At 35.5% G+C, this 21,240-nt stretch overlaps 1 protein-coding gene across 5 annotated transcripts in view; it reads left to right on the top strand.

Moving 5' to 3' along the window:
• Nucleotides 1-21,240, top strand: part of SIPA1L2 (signal induced proliferation associated 1 like 2) — a 131,583-nt gene that overhangs the window by 78,805 nt on the left and 31,538 nt on the right. For all 5 annotated transcript variants that reach the window (XM_064648814.1, XM_064648815.1, XM_064648818.1 and 2 more), the window contains 3 exons: nt 1,394-1,970; nt 7,875-8,149; nt 18,436-18,693. In XM_064648814.1, the coding sequence (XP_064504884.1) occupies nt 1,394-1,970; nt 7,875-8,149; nt 18,436-18,693 (1,110 nt within the window). The remainder of the gene's footprint in view (nt 1-1,393; nt 1,971-7,874; nt 8,150-18,435; nt 18,694-21,240) is intronic.

Here is a 21,240-nt window from a genome sequence, read left to right on the forward strand (position 1 = left end):
TGTCTCCTTTGCACATATCTAGAGTTACAGGGCACAGTTTGTAGACTTAAATGGGTATATGCAGAACTCTGTGTTGCTGATTTATGGACACAAAATTGGGATATAACAAGTTAGTGAAAATAAGATTTGCAGACATAGCAATAGAAATTTATTTAGAATTTGTATTGCACACTTTTTACCTTTCACAAATAGAGTAATTTTAAAAAAAGTATTTCAGAAGGCTATTAACCTTTGTAAATCCCTGAATATGACAATATGACACTAGCATGGGTTGTGGCCTTTAAGCATAAGAATGAGGACTTCTGGTGAATATAAAAACATCTCAAATTTCAGGTGACCTTAACGCTCACATTTAAGTCACTGCATCATGAATTTTAGCACGGTAACCAAGGTGGGAATATAGTTGTGAACTGATTGAGAATTGTGCAAATGATAAGGACATGAAGTGTAATGACACAGGTTTAGCATGTATACATGTTATTTATTCATTGTTTAGAATGAGATTAAAATACATCATGAGGCTGGGTAATATTACTGTTTTTTAGCTGTCCACTAGAACGTAAACTATCTTTTAGAACTTGTGGGTTTTTTTCTGTAACTGTTTTATGTTTAATAATACATGACATTTCCTAAGTTACATTTTTCTTACTACTTAATGATGTGACTGCATTTCAGTCAAACCAATAGTAGTTATATGTAGTTTGCACAGTATTTCGAAATTCTTTTCCAGTTATATTGTATATAACAATTAGAGATATAATTGTATAAATTAAAAAATATCCCTGTTTCTCTTACATCTTGATGTGAACTGCCTATATCAAGATTTGCAGGTATCTTCAAATTCTTTTATGAACATAGAGTAGCCAGCTTAGACGGGTGAAGAATGCTCCATTATAGTCACTTTGGACTATAGTCACTCTTGGACATCAATACTTTTTCTTTGTCTTCACACTTAATTGTAACAAAATATCTGAGGATTCAAATAAATTGTTTATATATTTCATAATTTTAAGATGATGCAACTGAGTGGCAGCTGAAAATTATAGACCTACATAAAAGTAATTTTTAAAAATACTTCTCTCATGTCTCACAATGCATTTTTATATGTACTCAAATTAAAGAAAGGAGACAGTGACACCTAGGAAGTCGTATTTGATATTTTTTGTGTTAGCAAATAATGTCCTTTATTAATAATATCCTTTATATATTTAAAAGAAGAAAGCCATTTTAAAACAGACAGTTTTGTTTGAGTCTGAAATGTCCAGAAAAAATTAATGTGTCAAAGTTGAACTCAACTGTGTAAATGAGCTGCACAGATCACAGTTTTGCTTATCATCTGATTATTTTTGTTTTAAGGAATTAACCATTTTGATTTTTTTTCTTCTATTTCCAGTGTTGGTGTTTCACGATCAAAAGATGTACCCCCATTTGGTCCACCAATTCCCAAAGGAGTAACTTTCCCCAAATCAGCAGTCTTTAGGGACTTCCTTTTAGCCAAAGTTATTAATGCTGAAAATGCAGCACATAAGTCAGAAAAATTTCGAGCCATGGCCACGCGGACACGTCAAGAATACTTGAAAGACCTGGCAGAAAACTTTGTTACCACAGCTACAGTGGATACTTCAGCAAAGTTTAGCTTCATTACTTTAGGAGCAAAAAAGAAGGAAAAAGTGAAACCAAGGAAAGATGCACATCTCTTCAGTGTTGGAGCAATTATGTGGAATGTGATTGCCCGAGATTTTGGCCAGTCCGCTGACATCGAATGTCTCCTTGGAATCTCCAATGAGTTTATCATGTTGATTGAAAAGGAATCAAAAAATGTTGTGTTTAACTGCTCCTGTAGAGATGTTATTGGATGGACGTCTGGATTAATGAGCATCAAAATATTTTATGAAAGAGGAGAATGTATTCTTCTGTCTGCAGCAGATAATTGTACTGAGGACATCAGAGAAATTGTTCAAAGACTTGAAGTAAGTACAGTTTCTAAACTGGAATTCCAATTTTTTTATTAAGAGTTACTTGTCTAGATCTCCTTTGAGCTGTAATTAAAAATGTCCTATGTTTATAGTTCAGGAGTGTTTTCAGTCTTCAGAGAGCATTATAAATAGTAATCCTCACAACAGCATATGAGATAAGCACTATCAATCCATTTTTCAGGGATAAGGGTTCAGATATCATTGGTCTGACTACTTGCCCAAGGCCATGGATGGTGCCAGTAACTGAAAAGCTGAGCTTTTGCTTTCTCTTGCTGTAGCCTATACTCAAATCACACCTTTGTAGGTCAAAGTACCCATTAATTTAAAAGATACAAAATATAAATGTGTAAAATATACTCACTTTGACTTCTTGTAATAATCCATGTGAATATTAGCAGAAAATTTTGTTCAAGTGATTCTGCTGATTTGTTCCTCTATAGTAAGCAACTGCAGGAAGTAAACTAGACCAATTAATGCCAGTTTTTACAGCTGACTGGATAAAGTTTTTCAGACACTTGATGACCCTGTCAGTACTACTGTCCTGTAACTATTTCAGTCAGTACAAATGAAATGACAGGAAATCCAAGGTAAAAGTGCTGATGCATCTACATCACACGGTTGCACTTCACCCTTTGAACTCAAATTAAGTGATTTAGATGGTCTTGGTTTTTTTTCTGTTAGAAAGCCCAGCACTGAAAAGAAATTAGTATGCTTACAGTTTTCACACTGGAACAGTTGGATTGCAGCTGATGTTTCAGGGCCTCTGTAGTACTGCAGTCACATGTAGCATAATAATAATAACTTTCTTCTGAATTACAACTACTCTTTCAAGAGGGGAATGTCTCTAAACTCTTCTTGCCACCGTTGTATTATCCTTTTCAATTGAACTCTTCAGTTTCGCTTTCCTTAGACAGATATTTCCCTTTTGAAAAATAGTGGTCCCATTCAGTATTGTTAAATGAACAGTATAAATTGCTTAACACATATGGAAAAGAAAATTTAAAGTTCTAGTGAAAACTTCTGCTGTCATAAGTGACGATTTCTTTTTCTGTTTTTCACTTACTTGGTTTTGTAAAACATGGAAATGTCGCAGTTGCTGAAGATAGATCTTTAAAATTCAGTAGTTAAAAACATGAAATGTTTATCTACATTTACTTGAATACTTCCTCTTTTTTATGATCAGATTTTTAGGTTAAATAATGACAAATTGGTTTTATGCCTCAAATTTAGCATCAGTTACTGCAAAGTTTACCCAAATATTAACTTCAGTTATCTGTTCCAATGAACTCTGGCTGCATTCTCTCTTTCTTGCCACCTATCCAACTTTCACATTGATTAAAAGAATTAACTGTCAATAATTGTTTTAAAAGATCCGTGTTTCTTGCCTCATATTTTTCTTCTTTTCCCCTGCATCTTCCTCTTTTGAAAGCTGCATATTAGTGTTATTTCCTGGCTCTTTTATAGTGTTGAATGCTTTCTACAGTCCTTATATAGATTGGATATGAAACCATTGTTGCCTAAAATGGAAGAAAAGAACTTTCTGGACAATATCAATATAAAGTAGAGAGTAGTCTTTAATTAAAGCACTTTAAGGCACACTACACACAAAAAGTGTGCTATAGTGTGCAATGTAGCATTGGGCTTTCACAATTTTATAGCTCTGATTAATTATCCTATCTAATAGATGTGTCCAACCTGAAAATTATCCGCCCCCCAGAACCTCCCATAGAGCTGCCCCTCAGCACACCTTCCTGGAATTGAGTTGGAGGTCTCATCACCATCCTCATGTTATGCATGTCATATCCCTTCTTTGGAGCTTCTCCAAGGTCTCCCAGCCTTCTAGGTTGCTTTGTCTACAATGATATCTTTCTAGGTACATGTCACAAACAAGATGTACTCTCTAAGGCCTTTTCCTTGAAGAGAACATTAAACAAAACTGGAATAATTTCGGGAATTTGATATGAAGCATGAGAAAGGAGTTTCAGTTAACTGCTATTCTCAAGTGTTAGAAACTATACAGCTGTGTTAAAAATCTATATGCTACAAATCTTAAGAATTCTAAGACATCACCATTACAGCCACTAAAAAGTATTTAAACCTCTGATACCGCACTTTAAATGCATACTTTAAAAACTTTTTAAGTGACTCAGAACACAGTTAAGGTCAACAACCACGTGTGCCAGCAGATGCTAAAGATGACAGTTCAATCTGTGATGTAATATCAGTCTTCAATGACCAGCTGATTAACCCTTTTCAGTCATGAGTAAAAGCATTTCTTAAAACGAGTGAGTAAAATGTTGCAGTTACTAAATGAGATTGTCAAAGAAATAAATACCTTTTATTGCCTGGATTTGTGTCATGCAGGTGAATTAGAAACCTATCTGAATATCCAGATTAAGAAAAGATGTGAAAAGCTGAGACCATGATTTTGGTTTGAACCTAAACAATCAGTTTAGGACTAAAAAAAGACTGGGATTTGTCAGTCTAAATAAATTTGTATTTGTGGGGGAGAGTATCTAGTTATATAAAGTAGAAAGAGCAGCAAAAGCAAACTATAGATTAACTTGGAGGGGTGTGTTTGAAGGCAGAAAAAGTAGTGGTTTTGAGCTTCAGGATAACAGAGAATGGCAGAGTGATACAAGATTAAATGGAAACACCAAATGGATCTTTAGACAAGAACCTGAGTTGACAAAATTTCTTTAATATCCTGTATATTAAAAAAACTCTTCACCTTCTTCATGGCACTTGGAGGATCTATATCTTTTAACTTCATCTGTGTTAAGTCCGTTCAGAGGAGCTGGCTCTTCGTTCATTAGCAGCCACAAGATCAGTGAAATGGCAACCAAGTAAGCAGAATGACCTGTTTTGAAGTGGAACAGCACTGTGTTTCATGTGCCATTACTATGCAATATGCAGTGTTACCTCTTAGGGGATATACACTTATGGAGGAGTAGATCTTCTGGAATATTTCCTATTGGGAATAGATGAATCTTTGACAGGAATGTTTATTTTATCTTTTAACTTTGGAATATTTAACTAGCTTGAAGAAGAGACTTTACTGCTCTGAGTTGGGAAAATCTGTATACTTTAGCTGGTGCATTTCTTTTGCAGTATTTTATAATTGTGACATAATGATAAAGAGGTGTCTGCCCCCCCAAAAGAATAGTAGTTTCATAGGGATAGAATTTGATCCCTCAGCTGGGCTCCTGACTGCAATAACATGTTCTTTTCACTACATGACTAAATATGTTTTAGAAACTTGTCACAGAACTGTAGCTAACAAAGAGCTGAAATTTTCATTTTCACTTATCTAGTTCACAAATTATGAAAGTCTTTTTGAAAATTATTCATAACTGGAGAGCTGGAAAAAAAAAGAATTCAACCACATGCTATGTGGTTCTAATACTATATGCACAGTTCTAAACACAACAGAAAGTTTGATTTAAAAAGGAAAGTTTCTATAATATACCAAAAACTCAGAGCTGAATAATGACAAAGGAAATAGCTGCTTTTATTTTGTTAGTAAAACCCAGAATGTGGTTTTGTAAACAAAACCTTCGGAGTACATTTTGGACATCTCAAGAATGACTTTCACATTTTGATTTTGAAACCTACATCTTCAAAAATAACTGGAAAGAATATGAATAGAAGTGCTACAGTTCAAGTAGCCTAAACTTTCCAGGCAATAATTCTCAGAATATCAGATCGTTATATCAGATCTTTCTCCAGTATTTCACAGGTCATGGATTACCCCTTAATGAATGAGGGCTAATTGTATTTCATTACCTTGAGTTTATCACAGGTTAAAAGCATGAGCGTGCACCAGCTTCCTCAGATCAGCAGCCCTGAAGTACCTCATGGTTTTTTAGCACTTTGTTGTCATTTGTGCAAGTTCTGATTTTTTTCTGCTGAGTGACAGATATCCATATGGAAATATTCTAAAAAGACAATAGTGCTTTTAAACTTAATAAGATATTGAAAATTGTGACTTTCAGTCACTCACCAGGGTATTTCCAGTCAGCCATGGGGTTGGGAAGGGAGACTTTAGGACTTTCATCCCTGACTCTATAATAATTGTGGGCAAAAGATCAGTCTAAACAGGAAGTGTAAAAAGGAAGCTACAAAAGTAACTTACAGCTCAATGTTTGCTATGTGTTAAGTTGCTTTTTCTATGATGGGGACGTAATTTCATAATTGTTGTGAGTGAAGGAGTCAGTCCCATCCATTCCCTGCCTGCCAGCTCTTTGGAGCACTATTTTAAAAAGCACCCTGTTGTTCAGCTGTATCTTTCCTCTGATCTGTCTGCATGGCTGCACAAGTGCTAATGCGATACAGACACAGCATAGGGGCACTGGGGTCTTAGGTCAGTCTAAACCTCCCATAAAACTGCCCCAAGTCAACTGCCTTTGACTCGGGTGGTGAAAGGAGCAGTTTTGTGACAGCTGTACCCAATCACAGTGCCAACATCTCACTATCTGTACAGTCCCAATCCCTCGCCATGCAGCCCAGAATTAGGTTGGACCGTTCTTCTGTGGGAAGCACACAATAAACTAGGAAGCCAGCCTGTGCAGATTCTGGCTCAAAAGGCAATGGAGAGTGAGAATGACTCTTCCAAAATAGCCTCCTGAATTAAACTCAAGCTATAAAACAACCTTTGCAAAGATCTGTTCTGCACACCTGCAAATAAAGGACACTAGCCTCCTAAGTTGAGCACATGAAATTAAATGCCTAAAGTTGAGTAATGTGTGTATCTTTGTGATGCACACTAAAAGCAACCATAATCATCATGAACACCTTTGTGGAACAAGATGTGCTGTGGAATTGCTCTTAGTGCAGCATGGGAAAATGTTGGGAAGGTTCCTTGATCTGTGCAGTAACATAAGCATCTCTAAAGGGCAGATATTTGCCTTGTTGGATTGTTATAAGGGACTGTGAGGTCTTTGATATGCATTACAAACAAAGATCTTTGATAATGTTGTTTCACAGTGGTGAAGTTTTTGTTCCAACTGTACTAATGGATCTAAAATGCATACTAGTTCTGTGACACTGACAAAAGGGAGTGCTAGGGTAACTCTCAAACTTACCTTGTAATGTGGGGTAGAATTTCATCTTCTGAGTCTGCTGCAGTATCCCAGCTTACAGGCTGTTGTATGATTATGTTTTACACAGTAAAACTGTTGAGGACTTGTTTCACAGTATATAGAAATGAACCTGGTTAGGAAAATGTGAATTTTGAAGGATTTTGGTTGTTCTGTATAGTGACAGAATTACTTTTCATTGAATATGAGGAAAATAATTCTTTTGTTTCTAAGTTTCCTAGTAACATGAAAACTCTTATCCCATTTTAGTAATGTCCACGTCAGGAGATGGTGATATTTAGGAACCTGGCTGTGAAGCAAAATAAATCAATATTCATTGCTATTTTCTTGAGGAAGGAAAGCTTCTAGAACTGAAGCACTTCACTCAATTTGGCTCATGTTATATCTCAAGTTTAATACTGAATAAAAATGCCTGCACACCTGCAGTCAACCAACTGAAACAGGAGGCTAGGGCAGTGTTTTTCTTGCTTAGTGTTTTGAAACTAAACCAGCTGTTGAGTTTTCAATAAGATATAAATGGTATTGTGTTAATGTTGGGCAAGGGGGGAAGAGCTTGACATGGGTCAGGTGCTTGCTCCGGGGATGTAAGATTTTTAGCATCATGAAATGTTTTGTTCATTTTGTTTTATGCAGAAACCTTCATGCAAACATAAATGTTAAAATAATTTAATATTAGTATACTAAAGATAGTTAATGTCAAGCCATACATGGCTTAATAGTGTTTGAAAACAGATCTGGTTTTGAGTCTAAAGAAGTGTGTCCTGACAATAAATAGCATAACAATCTGATACTTCCTTAGATAGTGACCAGAGGATGTGAAACCACGGAAATGACCCTACGGAGGAATGGGTTGGGCCAGCTTGGATTCCACGTGAACTTTGAAGGGATAGTGGCAGATGTGGAGCCCTTTGGTTTTGCTTGGAAGGCAGGCCTACGGCAAGGGAGCCGCCTGGTTGAGATCTGTAAAGTGGCTGTGGCAACTTTGACTCATGAGCAAATGATTGACCTTTTACGTACATCGGTGACAGTAAAAGTGGTGATTATTCAGCCACACGAGGATGGAGCACCTAGAAGGTAATGAGCAACAGTTCTCAATGTGACATTTGTATCTGTTTGGTTTTTTTCTCTGCTACTGCTTAAATGATGGCTCTTTTATTGGAGGTCTTCAGTAAGTGGATATTGTCTGTCATGTTTGGTGATAACATTATTGAGGCTCTTAAAGCAATCTTTTCCCCAAAAGCCATATTGACATGTAATAGAAGATAAAATGAGATACTAGAAAGAATTTAATGGAAAATTTACTTTTGTGTGACTTTGAAAGGGTAAGAAGTAAACCTTCGTGCAACATGACTGAGCTGTTCTGAAAGCTGATGCTACTTTTTTTCATCCATAGGAGAGTTTTATGTTTTAGTACTGAATTTAAAAATATGAAATCCTTCTCATAAAATTGTATCTTGTCTGTCTTTGAGATTTTGCCGATTCCTGACCATTAAAAAGCTTTGGTTTATTTTTTCTTATGTTGAAATTTTAATGAAAGTAGTGAAATACTGAGTTCTGGACATACATAGTATTAAGTCCTAGAGACCTCCTCACTTTTTACGGATATCTAATTTAGTCATATTAAATAGTGAATTACATCAACGAGGTCATCAGTTAAAGCAAAGAAATCTTGTTGCAACATGAAATATATACTCACATCCATCGCTATCTCTGAGGCTTCTCGTTGGGTAGCTGCCTCTGGCTCTCCAGCCTGAACACCTCTTTGGTCTCCCACACTCACACTCAGGAAAGACTGTAATAAAAATCAGTATAGTGACTGTGTTGTTGTTTTCAAGAATGAAGTGCGTTTTTCTTTCGTCAGTGTTCCTTTTTTGGTGAAGAAGACTTTTATTCTCTCAAGTTTTGAGTATTATGAGGCAGAGAAATAGGGAAAAATTGAAACTTTATAGCTGTGTGACTTTATTTCTCGCATACCTTGTCTAGTCGCTGTTAATTTGGCTCATTCTAAATGAGAACTGTACCAGAGTATTTAATTACTTCTCTTTTTGTAGCAGGCCAACTTTAAATCTCTTGTTGGTTTTTAAGTTAGCTGAAAAAACATTAGATGTGTTGCTTTTGGCAAGACAACAAGCAATAAAATTTTACGTAGCATGCAGCACTGTGAAGTCGATGCCAGCTGTATACGAATACTGTTTAATTGGTGGCAATTCTCCAAGTAGTCACTGGCCTGATGTATGGCACAGAAGTGCTGTCCCCTGCCTCAACCTGCATGTTGATGCATTGAGTTCCTTTCTGAAGAAAATGCCTGTGAATGTAGAATAGCACCGTTTTGCTTAGTTGGATAGAATTTGCAATTAAACCTCTCTTTGCTTAGCTTTGCTATTCTCACCATCTGCTTCTGGGTATGAATTTTCACTGACTTGTTTGGTATACATTTCCAAGCTGTTTACAGAATATGAGCCTAATGAGCTGATCCTATTGTATTGAAGGTAAAAATGTGTATTTTATAGGCCTGGATAGAAAAATACACAATGTGTGAATTGTTTATATCCTCTTTGATACATTTCTAGAAATAAAATGTTAAAATCTCAGATCAGTGTGATACATAGCACTCAGTCTGTGTGTAGGAGGAGTTTCAACTGAGTGCCACCACACTGGGAAAAATCTGCAAAAGCTGCTCCTGTTTTTAATTTTTTTAGCATTTTTAAAACTGCAACTAATTACTAAGGAAAATGAACTTTTTAAAAAATGATGTGGATATTCTAAAATTTAGAAAAAGCATCTATGTTTAAGTTCTTTTCAGCTTCACCTTTCTAATATAAAAAGAAGTCTCTTTCTCTCAAATACCACTTCTCACTGAAGCAGAAAGCTCCTAATTTTCCATTTTATATCCCTAAAATATGATAGGTGATTTTGATTGCCTAATCTCTAAAGACTTTTGATCTTGCCTTTTCTCAATGTTTATAATCTAAACAGAGCAGACAGAAAGCAATATAGGAATTAGGTGAGAAGACTGAGAGTTTCAGTTGACAAATATGATCTATGACATTGTTTGTAAAATATATTAATGAATGAGGGAAATTAAGAGAAGGCAGAAAGGAATAAATTACCAGAAGTTTAGAGAAAGAAGATAGCCTATCACTGCTACTTACTAGTTAAAACTTGTTCAAATCCATCTCTCTGTCTCCTACTCAATTGCTTGTTTTAGCCTTCTGCAATGTCTTATCTTACAGAATCATAGAAACAGAGAATATGTGAGGTTGGAAAGGCTGTTGACTACAATCCCATTGCTCAAAGCAAGGTCAGCTAGAGCACATTGCTCAGGGACACGTTCACTGGGTTTTCTATATCTCCAAGGATGGAGATTCAACAATTCAATATTTCTGTTTCAGTATGCAATCGTTCTTTCAGTAAGAAATGTTTTTACATATACTTAAATGGAATTTCCTGTGTTTCAGTTTTGCACCTAGCCTTCTGTGCTAGAAGGAATGATGGTTCAAAAGCAGGCGAAAGCTTGGCATCTGTGCTTCAGTAATTATTGCTTTTCTTCACAGCTGTTTTTAGAGGTTTTCTTTTAAGAAGTGATACATCAGACTATCTGACATATGTAGAAAAGTTGATTTGGAGGCTAAAATAAGTACCTTGAAAGTTTGACTCATCCTACAGAATATATGATCTTCTGGCAGTTGGTTAGGGTTTTTTTCTCTGAATTTCAGCCTGATTTCTCAGGGTAGAAATTGGTAGTTTGTCAATACTTTTTTACTTTAGGTGCCATAATCTGAGGTTTCAAGTTTTTGCCCACAGTGCATAAGATATAAAGATACGCATATTTGTTTCTACAAGAATCTGTTGCATTAAAAGTTTACATACATTTACAGGAATATAAATATAATTTTAGAAAAAAAAAATTCATAGTTTCATGAAAAAATCCACATGTATCATTTTATTAATGCCTGTCTTTTGTTTTCTGAGATAATCAGCTGATTTCCACTGCTTGAATGAGTAGTTTCTGCTTAGCTCTGTCTGCTGGGTTTTAGGAATAGGAAGCACTGAGGAATTTCTCTATGGGTTGCTTATTAGCGCTGGTTCCTTGCTGGGATTGAGTTCTGAAGTGAGTTTACACTGATTTGACATGAGTGCCATGGAGTATCTTGGGAATTGTACCCTTCAAGTGAAAATGAGATCCAAGTGTGCAAGGGTGTTTTCAAAGCAGTCTCAGTCTCTTGGAAAAAAAACCAGCTGAAGTGGAGACCTTGAGTGAAGTTCTTAACTCGATCCTTTTTTTGCCTTTTAACTTACCCACAAATCATCCTCAATACATCAACCTTTTATATTCTAAAAGAAAACCAACAAAATGTAAGTGTGCACATACAAAGAATGCTAGCAATAAACTATTAACAAGGATTTTTTTTTCTGCAAACTGTCTTGTATTCATTTATTTCACCATTTATTTCAACTATTTGAATGTTGAATGTGCTTACAAAGGAATGTTGCAGAGTGACTAGGAAATTACAAAGGAAAATTCTGCTCGATAAATACCTTCCATTACTTAACGTAGACCCTTTCTGCCTATAGTCTTGATAGCAGTATATGCAAAACCAATAATGCAATAAGGCTTTTCATTTACTATCCTGTAAAAATTAATGTACTTGAGACAAAACTCCTGATGTTTTCACTTTGCTTTGGCATTTAAATAATCATGTACAAATTGAGAAATCATAATTATTTGTGTGGTGCCAGGCTGATGTTTAGATAGAAAGAAGAATTTGCTATTTGAAACAGAAATTCTTTAAATTTGCAAAGCAGCATTAGAACAAACCTACTAGTTATTGTATTCAGATCTAAGTAAGCATCCTTGTGTCATATATTTGTTTCTGTGCTATGTCTATCTCTTCAGAATTGTTAATTTGTTCTTCTGGTGTTGTCAATATTGTGTAGTACTGCAGCACAGTAGTTAGAATTATATGCATTCTGACAGAAGAATAATGATGTTCATTCTAATTTACTTTCACTGGTGGTGTCACAGTAGTGCTAAGGGCACTATGTCCTTAATCAGTTAAATACAAGCAAGGAAATCAAGTACTTCTAAATCCATTTTAAACTGTAGATTCTGCTAGAATCTTTTTTACTACATTGAAACCTATGTGTCTGTCTTAGTTCAACTACCATTGTGTATAAAAAGAAACTGCTGAAGAAACAATTTCTAGAAAATTTAGAAAACAAACAAAACTTTAAAACAAAATCTCCCAGGATGGGCTAGAAAAAGCTGAAGAGGTATAGCAGGAGTAGTTTCCACTGTTGGCCAGAACAAGTAAGAGACTCTTTTCCTTCTTGTAGGTAATTTTGAAAATGGAAATATTTTAGTAACTATGACTGAAACTGCCTGTGGGCCATTTTTAAGTACTACTGCATTTCTTTTGAGGTTGTTTTATTCTCTTGAACTTTGCAAACTCTTTCTTACAAATAAAATAGATATAATTCCTTATTTTCCAGTCCTGATGCTTGTTCCCCTTAAATGATTGTGATCTGATTAGACAGTTGTGTTTCTGGGGCTTTTTTTAAGTAGCAGATAACCAACAGAGTACAGAATGTTGTGAAAAATATTTTTAGGAAGTGGAAGAATTTACTGTGTGGTAGAGTTCAAATCTTCTCACAAGGGTCTTTGCCATAAGCTGGTTGGATAGTTCATAGGGCCTTCAGATTCTTTGGTTTTTTCTAATTATTATTTTTTTAATTACCCACCTGCGCTAGAAGGGAACCAGGTTTAGAACTGCTGACTAACAACACCTGAGGCAGGTTAAAGCAGAAAAACCTGAAATTGAATATTTGATTGTAAAAGTAGAATTTGAATGTACCAAAGCTTATAATTCCACCCCTACTCCTAATCTAAGAAGGCTGAAAATACCTGAAAACTCTATACTATGATGTTTGTTAGAGGCAACTGAATGAACTATCACTAAGAAAGTGTAATGATACTAATTGGAAGCTGTACCACTTGCAAAAAGTTAATCCTCTTTACCCAACAAAAAAATAAAATGGTAGCAAATGCTTAACTTTCTTTACCATCAGATTTACTATACTTCCTATAACATTATTAGATGCAGGGATTGAGACATAAACACTGTGGTTTAGCCTGATGGAGGCTCTTAGCAAAACCAAACTCTGTCAGAACTCTGATGAGCACCACTGACTCTGACCTAGGCTGTTACATTTTAAGTGCAAGTCCTAATAGAAGGTCAATGTCACGGTACGAAGTTTGGCTCTTCTGCTCACTGTGATGTGTCTGCCACCCCTCCTGCCTTTGGAAGGGTGGCAGCACCAGCAAAACAACACAACTTAGGCATAAGGTACAGGTTGCCCTCTTCCCCATCTTTAGTATGTCCTGCACTGTGTGTTGTGTCTCTTCCTTAAATAAGCAAAACATCATGGTTTTCCTCTGCACAAAAGAAAAAAAATTGTTTAAAAATGTAGTTTTCTGTCACTTTTTATACATTCTTTTGAGCTTTATTCTTCCCACTGTAGTTTCCAAAGAAAAGGATGTGTAAATTTGGCCTTTGCCAGTATATACTACTTAGGAGTGTAAGGTTAAGTATGCAGCATTTCTGTCATCCTTGGGAAGCCGAAACTTTATTGTACAGGCATCTTTTTCTATTTTGATTTGCATCAAAACAAAGGAAAACTAGGCAATGTGTGAAACATATGCTCGCCACCCAGAAATAGTCTAACAAAAGAACTATAAAGGTACAGAGTTGAAAACAATTCTCTGGCACTTACTGTATTTCTTATCCAAGTAAAAAGACTTCGATTTTTTTCTTATGTTGGGTTATGAATGAACTTATAGCAGGAGTTAATTATAATTGCTAAAGTTTATTATGTGTACAGTTGTTACAGTCAAGCAGGAAAAAAACCAAAAATGCCCAGCAAAGCTCTGATTATCCCTATGGAGAGATGCAAAGAAGAGCTCCAGATGCCTTTTTTTTTTCCTTTTCATTTTTTTTTTTTCTTTCTTTGCTCTAATCATAGAATCACAGAATGTTGTGTGTTAGAAAGGACCTTAAAGATCATCTAGTTCCTTTCTGTATTTCTCTTTTTCATACAACAGTACAAGTGTAGAGGTTCTTAGGGAGGCCTCTGAATTGTTTGTCAGCTTATCCCCACAAAGGTTCTGGTTAAAACTAAATAGTAACAAAGATCAGAAGGGCTATGAGTGTATCTTCATAAAGGAGGGATTGGCAGCTTCAACTCTTTGGCTCTATGGAGGGACTGCCAGAGAGTTAGCACTTGTCTTAAACCAGGAGTGATAAAGTCAGTAGCAGTCTTATCTGAGGTTGCCATAAACAATGTCATACATCTGTTGTGGTATGAAATTATTTTAAAATAAAATTGACTTACTTTTTTTCAAATTACATTTTTTTTTTTATGCAGCTCACTACTGTTAATAGGTTGCTGAGATGTCAGAACTTGAAATTTTTGTCTTGACTTTTTGACTAAAGTTCTCTTACAGCATTTCAGTATTATGCAGTGTCTTGGACTTGTGCTGTAGCTAATATAGGGAGTCAGTGGAGTTGAGAGGTTACCTCCAGGAGGCACTTCTGAATGTCAGGGAAGGGGAAATCTGTGTTTGACTGACTTAACTACATCCTCAGTCTAAGCAAAACTAAGCTACTAAATTCTGATTTTCAATTAAGTCCCTACAATTAGGAGAAATTATTCTATGTTTTATTATGTGGATTTAATAGATTGCACAATGAGTCATCAATCTCATTGTGACACTTCGGGCACTGCTGTAGTGGAAGAACAAACATGCACTGTAATAGAAGTGTTTGGTTTCAAAGGCAACGTTTAAGTGAGCAGAATGCAATTACTTATTGTACTGCCAGACATAGATAAGGACTCCTTATTGAGCAAGATTAAATGTTTTGAATTGAAATGGTGATAGTAAGGGATAATTTGTCGGTGTCATATAACTAATGCACACCATTACTTACCGTGCCTCTGTGATACACTGAACTTAAGTTAAATTGTAACCAGGTGTTCTAGTTTTGTCCTTACCCTAACAAATCATTCATAATGTGTGAGATCTGTAGATAGCTGGGGTCCAAATACCAAAGTCATATCCAGTAGTTGATAGTCATAGGACATAGCAGAAAAAGAAGGCTTTTGTGTAGTTATGAAGGTGGCAAGCTGCTGATCATGGTATATGAAAGCTTCTAACTTTTCCATGGAGATGAATATTTACCTTTTTTAACTAACATCCTTGCCTAATATAGGCCCTTCACAGAGCCTATTGCAGAACCTTTATATGGAATCCGAAATTAATATTGAAAGATTTGGTTAATGTACTTTGAAAAATTTAATGGACTGCTTGATAATTGTTTCAGAACATAATGCTCCTTGAAGGAACATTGCAGATTTTTATAGTGGACTCTTAGATTTTAATATGCAGCTATGACCTGCTTGTTGTATCATAAAGTCATGCTCTCTGTAATTGCAGAGAAGGTTTAATAAACTAAATTTTTTTATAGGATAATATGGCTCTTGAACCAAAGATATTAGTAGGAGTCTGTGCTTTATGTTGAAGAATTGATTTAATTAATAACAAACTATAGTGAAGGAAGTGCTATCTTTTCTGATGTGTGGCTAAAACCTGGTCACATTTACATGTTAAATAACATGAGTCTGTTTTTCAAATGTTATATAGGATATAAATGCGAAAGATGTTTGATATCCTATATTTGTTTAACATAAATTTAAGTATCTTTTTAAGACCATAAAATAGAGATTTGTCTTTACATATCCTTTCAAGTTAATTTAAAAATGTGTAAAATTAAAATTAAAAAGAGAATGAAAACCCATCATTCAATACCAGTGCCAATGTATATTCTTTCTTCAGTGGAATAAATAACACTGTTATAACTAGAAGTTAGATAATGGTCAAATTAAATATTTAGGAGAAAATTGCATTTAGTTTTGTGGGTTTTTTTCGTGCAAGATCACTTGCAGTTTGATCCATGGCGGGGAGTGAGATAGGGATCCTTACTGGATTGCAGGAATGAAGTAACTGATATTCTTTCTTTCTGATATAAGAGGTAGCTACAATTATGACTTTACCTGTCTCAGTATGCTGCAGTATCTGTTCTTTAGGCAGTGCTTGTGAAGCAGTGAAGCATATTTTTTTTTTGTATAAATGTTGAAGTGATTGGTTTGGTAGTTTTAAATTAAAATCTAAAACTCTTATATGACAAAAGAAGCCATATAAAACCATGGATATTTTTTTTTTCTGAACCAGTTCAACAGACATGTTGGGGCTGTGTTTTGAATTCATAAGTAAGACTGAATGTGTACAGTGATTTGAAACAGGGTTGTTTTGTAAGCCTTTTTCTGCAGGAACTAAGTCCTGAATATTTTTTTTTTTTTGACTTGTAGGGGACTGTTTTCTTGATGCAAGCAAACACGATATTTTACAAAATTTTAAATTCTTACTCATTGTGGCAAAGCTTATTGTTTCCTGTTTTTATATCATGCTTTAGTTAATCAGTTAACAAGCTGAGTCAAACTAAATAGTAGTAGCAATCCCTTTTGCCTTTAAAACTCATGACTATTTTTACAACAGTTAGAGTACTTTATGGGGAGTATCTAATGAGGGATACAATGACAATTACATGCTGTAACTTTCTCAATTACCAAGATGAACTGTGAAATTGATATCTTAATAATAAAAACTGGGGAAGGGTTGTCTTGTTTCTAATGCCTAAAGCCTACAGGAAGGAAGAAGGGAGTTAAAAAAAAGAAATTAGCAGAAGGGTGATTGAAATTTTAGCCTACATAATTGTTCAACTTCCTAGTCAAACAATGGATAACTGTATATATAGCCACATGAAAAAATATGCAGTGCATTAAACTAATATTAGTGTTGCTAGATCATCTCTGTATTCTTTGATTCAATGCTACAGGATGAACAGTTTGCCTGTTTCATACTACGAAATTCAACAGACTGAAGCATTTGGCTGGATCAGACTGGGCATATACAGAATATCTAGAATGCAATTGTTACAGTTGCTCATGTGTCTTCTCTTCAACAACCTTGAATAATAGCATTTTTCTAATTTCTTTTTTTTCTTAATCTGTATACCTGAAGACTGATAATGAAAATATTCTTTGGGGGTTTGATTCAGAAGCTTTAGGGCACAGTAATTTAATGTGTGAGAATTTATACAATTTATTTGAACTTCACATTTATGTTAAGTCATTTGTGCCAAGATATTTTCAGGATTAAGACTGTGAACTCCTTACACACACTCTATTCTATTTTCTCTAGGTGATTTTAGTGTAGTTGGAAATGGTAAATATTGAGTTTTCAACAAAAGCAAAGCTCTATCAAGACTCAGCTTGAGGAATGGAGCAGAACTGTAGTTGAGACAGAGGAGCAAATTTTCACTATTTCCTACTTAATGTTAATGTATTGCTTTAGAGTTATTTAGGGTGTTTTCTTTACAGATGTTGATTTAGTACACACTGCCTATCAGACAATTAATGGAAACAGAATGTTCAGAATATAAAATATCTACAATGATAATAAGAGCTGATTTAAAGCAGATGTGAAGCTGCTATTAAGCAATTTCTGAAACAGTAACCCTTAATTATTAAGTCCGGTCTGAGTCTGTCAGTACTTTTACACTGTCAGTACTTTTACCTGAGTTTACACTGTCTGGGAATACTGTCAGTATTTAACCACATTGTACACTTCAAGCAGAGGTGGTAAGCCAGACTGTTTCTGCTTTGTCTCTTCCTTCTACTTCCTTAATTCTCTTCCAGGCCTAGAGATCCCTGGGAAGAGAGACATTAGAAAGTACACTTTGAAAACACGGAGAAAACTATTTAAGTGCCACTTAATCATTTTGCATTGTAATCTATATGCTCTGTCATTTGGTAGAGACAAGGTGGGATTCTAACGGAGAGTTCTCAACCCCACTAAAAAAACATATTTCTGAATTTTAAAGAAACCAAACCTGTTTTAGAAGAACTTGATGTTTCATGACTTCTGAATGCCTTGTTTCTAAAATTTTTTTTATGTAAAATTCAAGCTGCAGATTAATTTATAAAATGTTAATATGTTCTCCTTTTTGAACGGTGAGGAGACAGTTCAAAGATTCTAGAGCACATGACAGCAATTCCTTTGTTTTGAAACATTTCTTATTTGCTTGGCCTGACATGTTTTGAAGTGTTTCAAGCACAATGCTATATGAACACCTTTGGGCACCTGGAATCAAAATATGTATATAATTCTGACTGTGAAACAAGATTTCTTTCTTTATTCTCCCCAGTGACGCTGATCAGCATTTTTATTTGTCCCACCACAGGGGTTGTTCAGAACTTTGTCGTATACCCATGGTGGAATACAAACTTGACAGTGAAGGCACCCCATGTGAGTATAAAACCCCTTTCAGAAGGAATACCACTTGGCATCGGGTGCCGACTCCCGCTGGGCAGCCTCTCTCTCGTGCCTCTCCAATCCTAGGAACATCTGACAGACTGCAGTGCCAGCAGCTTCTCCAGCAGGCTCAGACAGCCATTCCTCGCAGCACTTCCTTTGATAGAAAACTGCCAGATGGTGCAAGGTAATATACTCTCTGGTTAATGCCTGTCATATTCCTAATGTGCCTTACTTTAGAAATCTCTGCTTTCTAGAACTTTGGTATCTTATTTTTTTGACTTCACTTTGTTGAGTTTTGACAGTAATTTTAATTCTGAAGTTGTATTAAAGAGAATTCACTGGGCCAGTCTTCTTTAAACAAGTAACTTTGTTGTTTGTGATGGAAGTGGACTGTACTGAGGATCTGAATGCTGAGGACAGCTGATCTTTCCTTTTAGTCCCAAATCGGTGAAGTGGGAAACTGCCTTGTGACTTTTGGATCTAAATAATGTCCTGTCCCCCACCTGTTGGAAGCCTATTTAAACAAATAATGAGTGTAAATAAAATGAACTCATCCCTTTAAAAATTAATGACTTAATCTTGTTACCGAGCTATTGGCGTAGTTTCAAAGGGTTCTGCAAGTCATTGCCAGTCCTTATGCCTTGCTTTGCTTTTAATTAAACAAAGCAGAGCATGTAATTTGAATATAACACCTTTTAAATGATAAGATGGTATCCTTAAATGTTAGCTCTGTTGTAATTTAATCATAATTCTTCATTAAGATGAAAACAGAATTTTTAAAGATAAAAATTTGTAAATACATTTGACCTTTGAATTATTTAGGAGAACCATATGTCTTGAGCAGAACTTTCTGTCCTTTATTGTTTACAATCATTTAAACTTATGCCCTTATTCCTTGGGGTTATGTAGTCCTAATTTTGAAGGAAGAAATTATTTCATGTTGAAAATATCTAATTGATATGAAATCTTAAACACTAGTCTTAAATAGCTTTAAAAAAACTGTGTGAAATAATGAAATACCACTATTGCTACATTGCCTATCTTATTTAGTAGAAAAGAATTAGTGACTTTTTACATTGAAATGTATAGAGGTAACAGTAGTACATATGTGAAAATGTCTGTATTGTTGTCTGGGGAAGGCAGACTCCCAGTATTCTTCTTCTCCCCATCCACTTCCTCACCTCCTTAAAAACTGAGAGGTGCAATTCTGTAAGCATGTATATACCATTATAGAACTTACGCTTTTCCTGATGTTTTGTTAATGAAATTCTTGCTAACATCTAGCATAAGGAGACAATGTATCAAATGTCTAGAAATACTTCAGGATTTATGAAGCCTTATTAAGCATACTGTATGCTTATTCTTAGAAAGAAAGGAAAGCTTTCTGACATGCTGCTCATTTTCAAAAAAGCTTTACAAACATAAGTTGCGCTTCTGCTAACACTCAGCGAAGAATGTGAAAAAATGCTAAGACAGAGGCTATCTTTTATCAGGAAGAAATTCCTGTATCACTTAAACAAAAGATGTGCAATGCTGAGGTGCTGTTCTGGGGAAGACATGATGCAGAGGATAAATAATGAAAGGAGAGGAAAATGATGGACTGTGACATGTAGGTCTTGAAACATTCAAAGAAAGGTACCTAATTGGCAAGGTCTTTCCACATGGGAAGAGGCATAGTTGATGATTTGGCAGAGAGATGGGCTTAAAAATAGACGAGTTTGAAGTGGATTAGTGCCTATAAGTAGTCTTGTAAGGGTGAAAATATGTACCCAGGCTAGGAAAATAATGGAGAGATTTTAGAGGGTCAGAAACTCAGTATTGGTTTAGGCAAATTGAAGAGTGAAAGCAGGGAGAAGCAGGTTGATAGAACAGGGAAGGTTTAACAGCTGATCAGAAAATAAGCTGAGTGAAGTCAGTAATAAAACAGTTGATTTTAGAGACAAAAAGAGGAAGAAGCAACAGAAATGTGGGCTAATATAGTAAAAGAGTTAAAAAGCAACACTTTAACTACTGTGCCTTGTAATATTTAGGTGCCCAGTCCCTGGAGTGAAATTAGAACCTGAGAGCTGAATTCTTATTCTCCTAATACGGTTTCTGAGGAAATTTTAAGTGCTTTGAGAAGGTGGTCCAAGTGGTTTTGTGTTGTTCAAGGAGCTTCCTCTAATTAGAAATCACTAAGAAATACAAGGATAAGTTTGAGCTCTACTCCTGTTTTCATAAAATGCATAATTCTGTGACAGCTGCTAATAGCATGTGCCTGAGTGAAGCTTCAATCAGACTCACTCTTCTGGTTTTTGCACCAAGAAATGTCTGTATACTTTAGTCCTTGAGTCACACCTGTAGGCTAGTGCATCCTATCACCTGGAATCTGGAATCCATTCCTGAGAATAGTCAGCTGGAACTTTTGTATGAAGGAGCTCCATGAGGCATTAATCGATCAGATTTCTGTGGTTCGCCTTTTGTTGCCACTCTTTGTTTAGTAGGGTAAAGGCTTCACTCTTGTCCATCAAATAGGAGGCTTGGGATCTAGACATACATCAGCCTTGGGATTGCACAAACCAGTGTCCTGGTTTTGAGGACAATGTCCTAAACATCAGTCTGGAGGCTGGAAACACATGGGATCATAACTTACCTAGTCCTTAATGCTGGTTCGCTTAGGCTGATTAAGAAATGCAAAATTCTTAGTGGTAAGAAGCAAGTCCATGGAACTGAATTAAACTATAGTCTATAG

Source organism: Pseudopipra pipra, chromosome 3, assembly GCF_036250125.1.
Source record: "Pseudopipra pipra isolate bDixPip1 chromosome 3, bDixPip1.hap1, whole genome shotgun sequence".
Classification (NCBI taxonomy): Eukaryota; Metazoa; Chordata; class Aves; order Passeriformes; family Pipridae; genus Pseudopipra; species Pseudopipra pipra.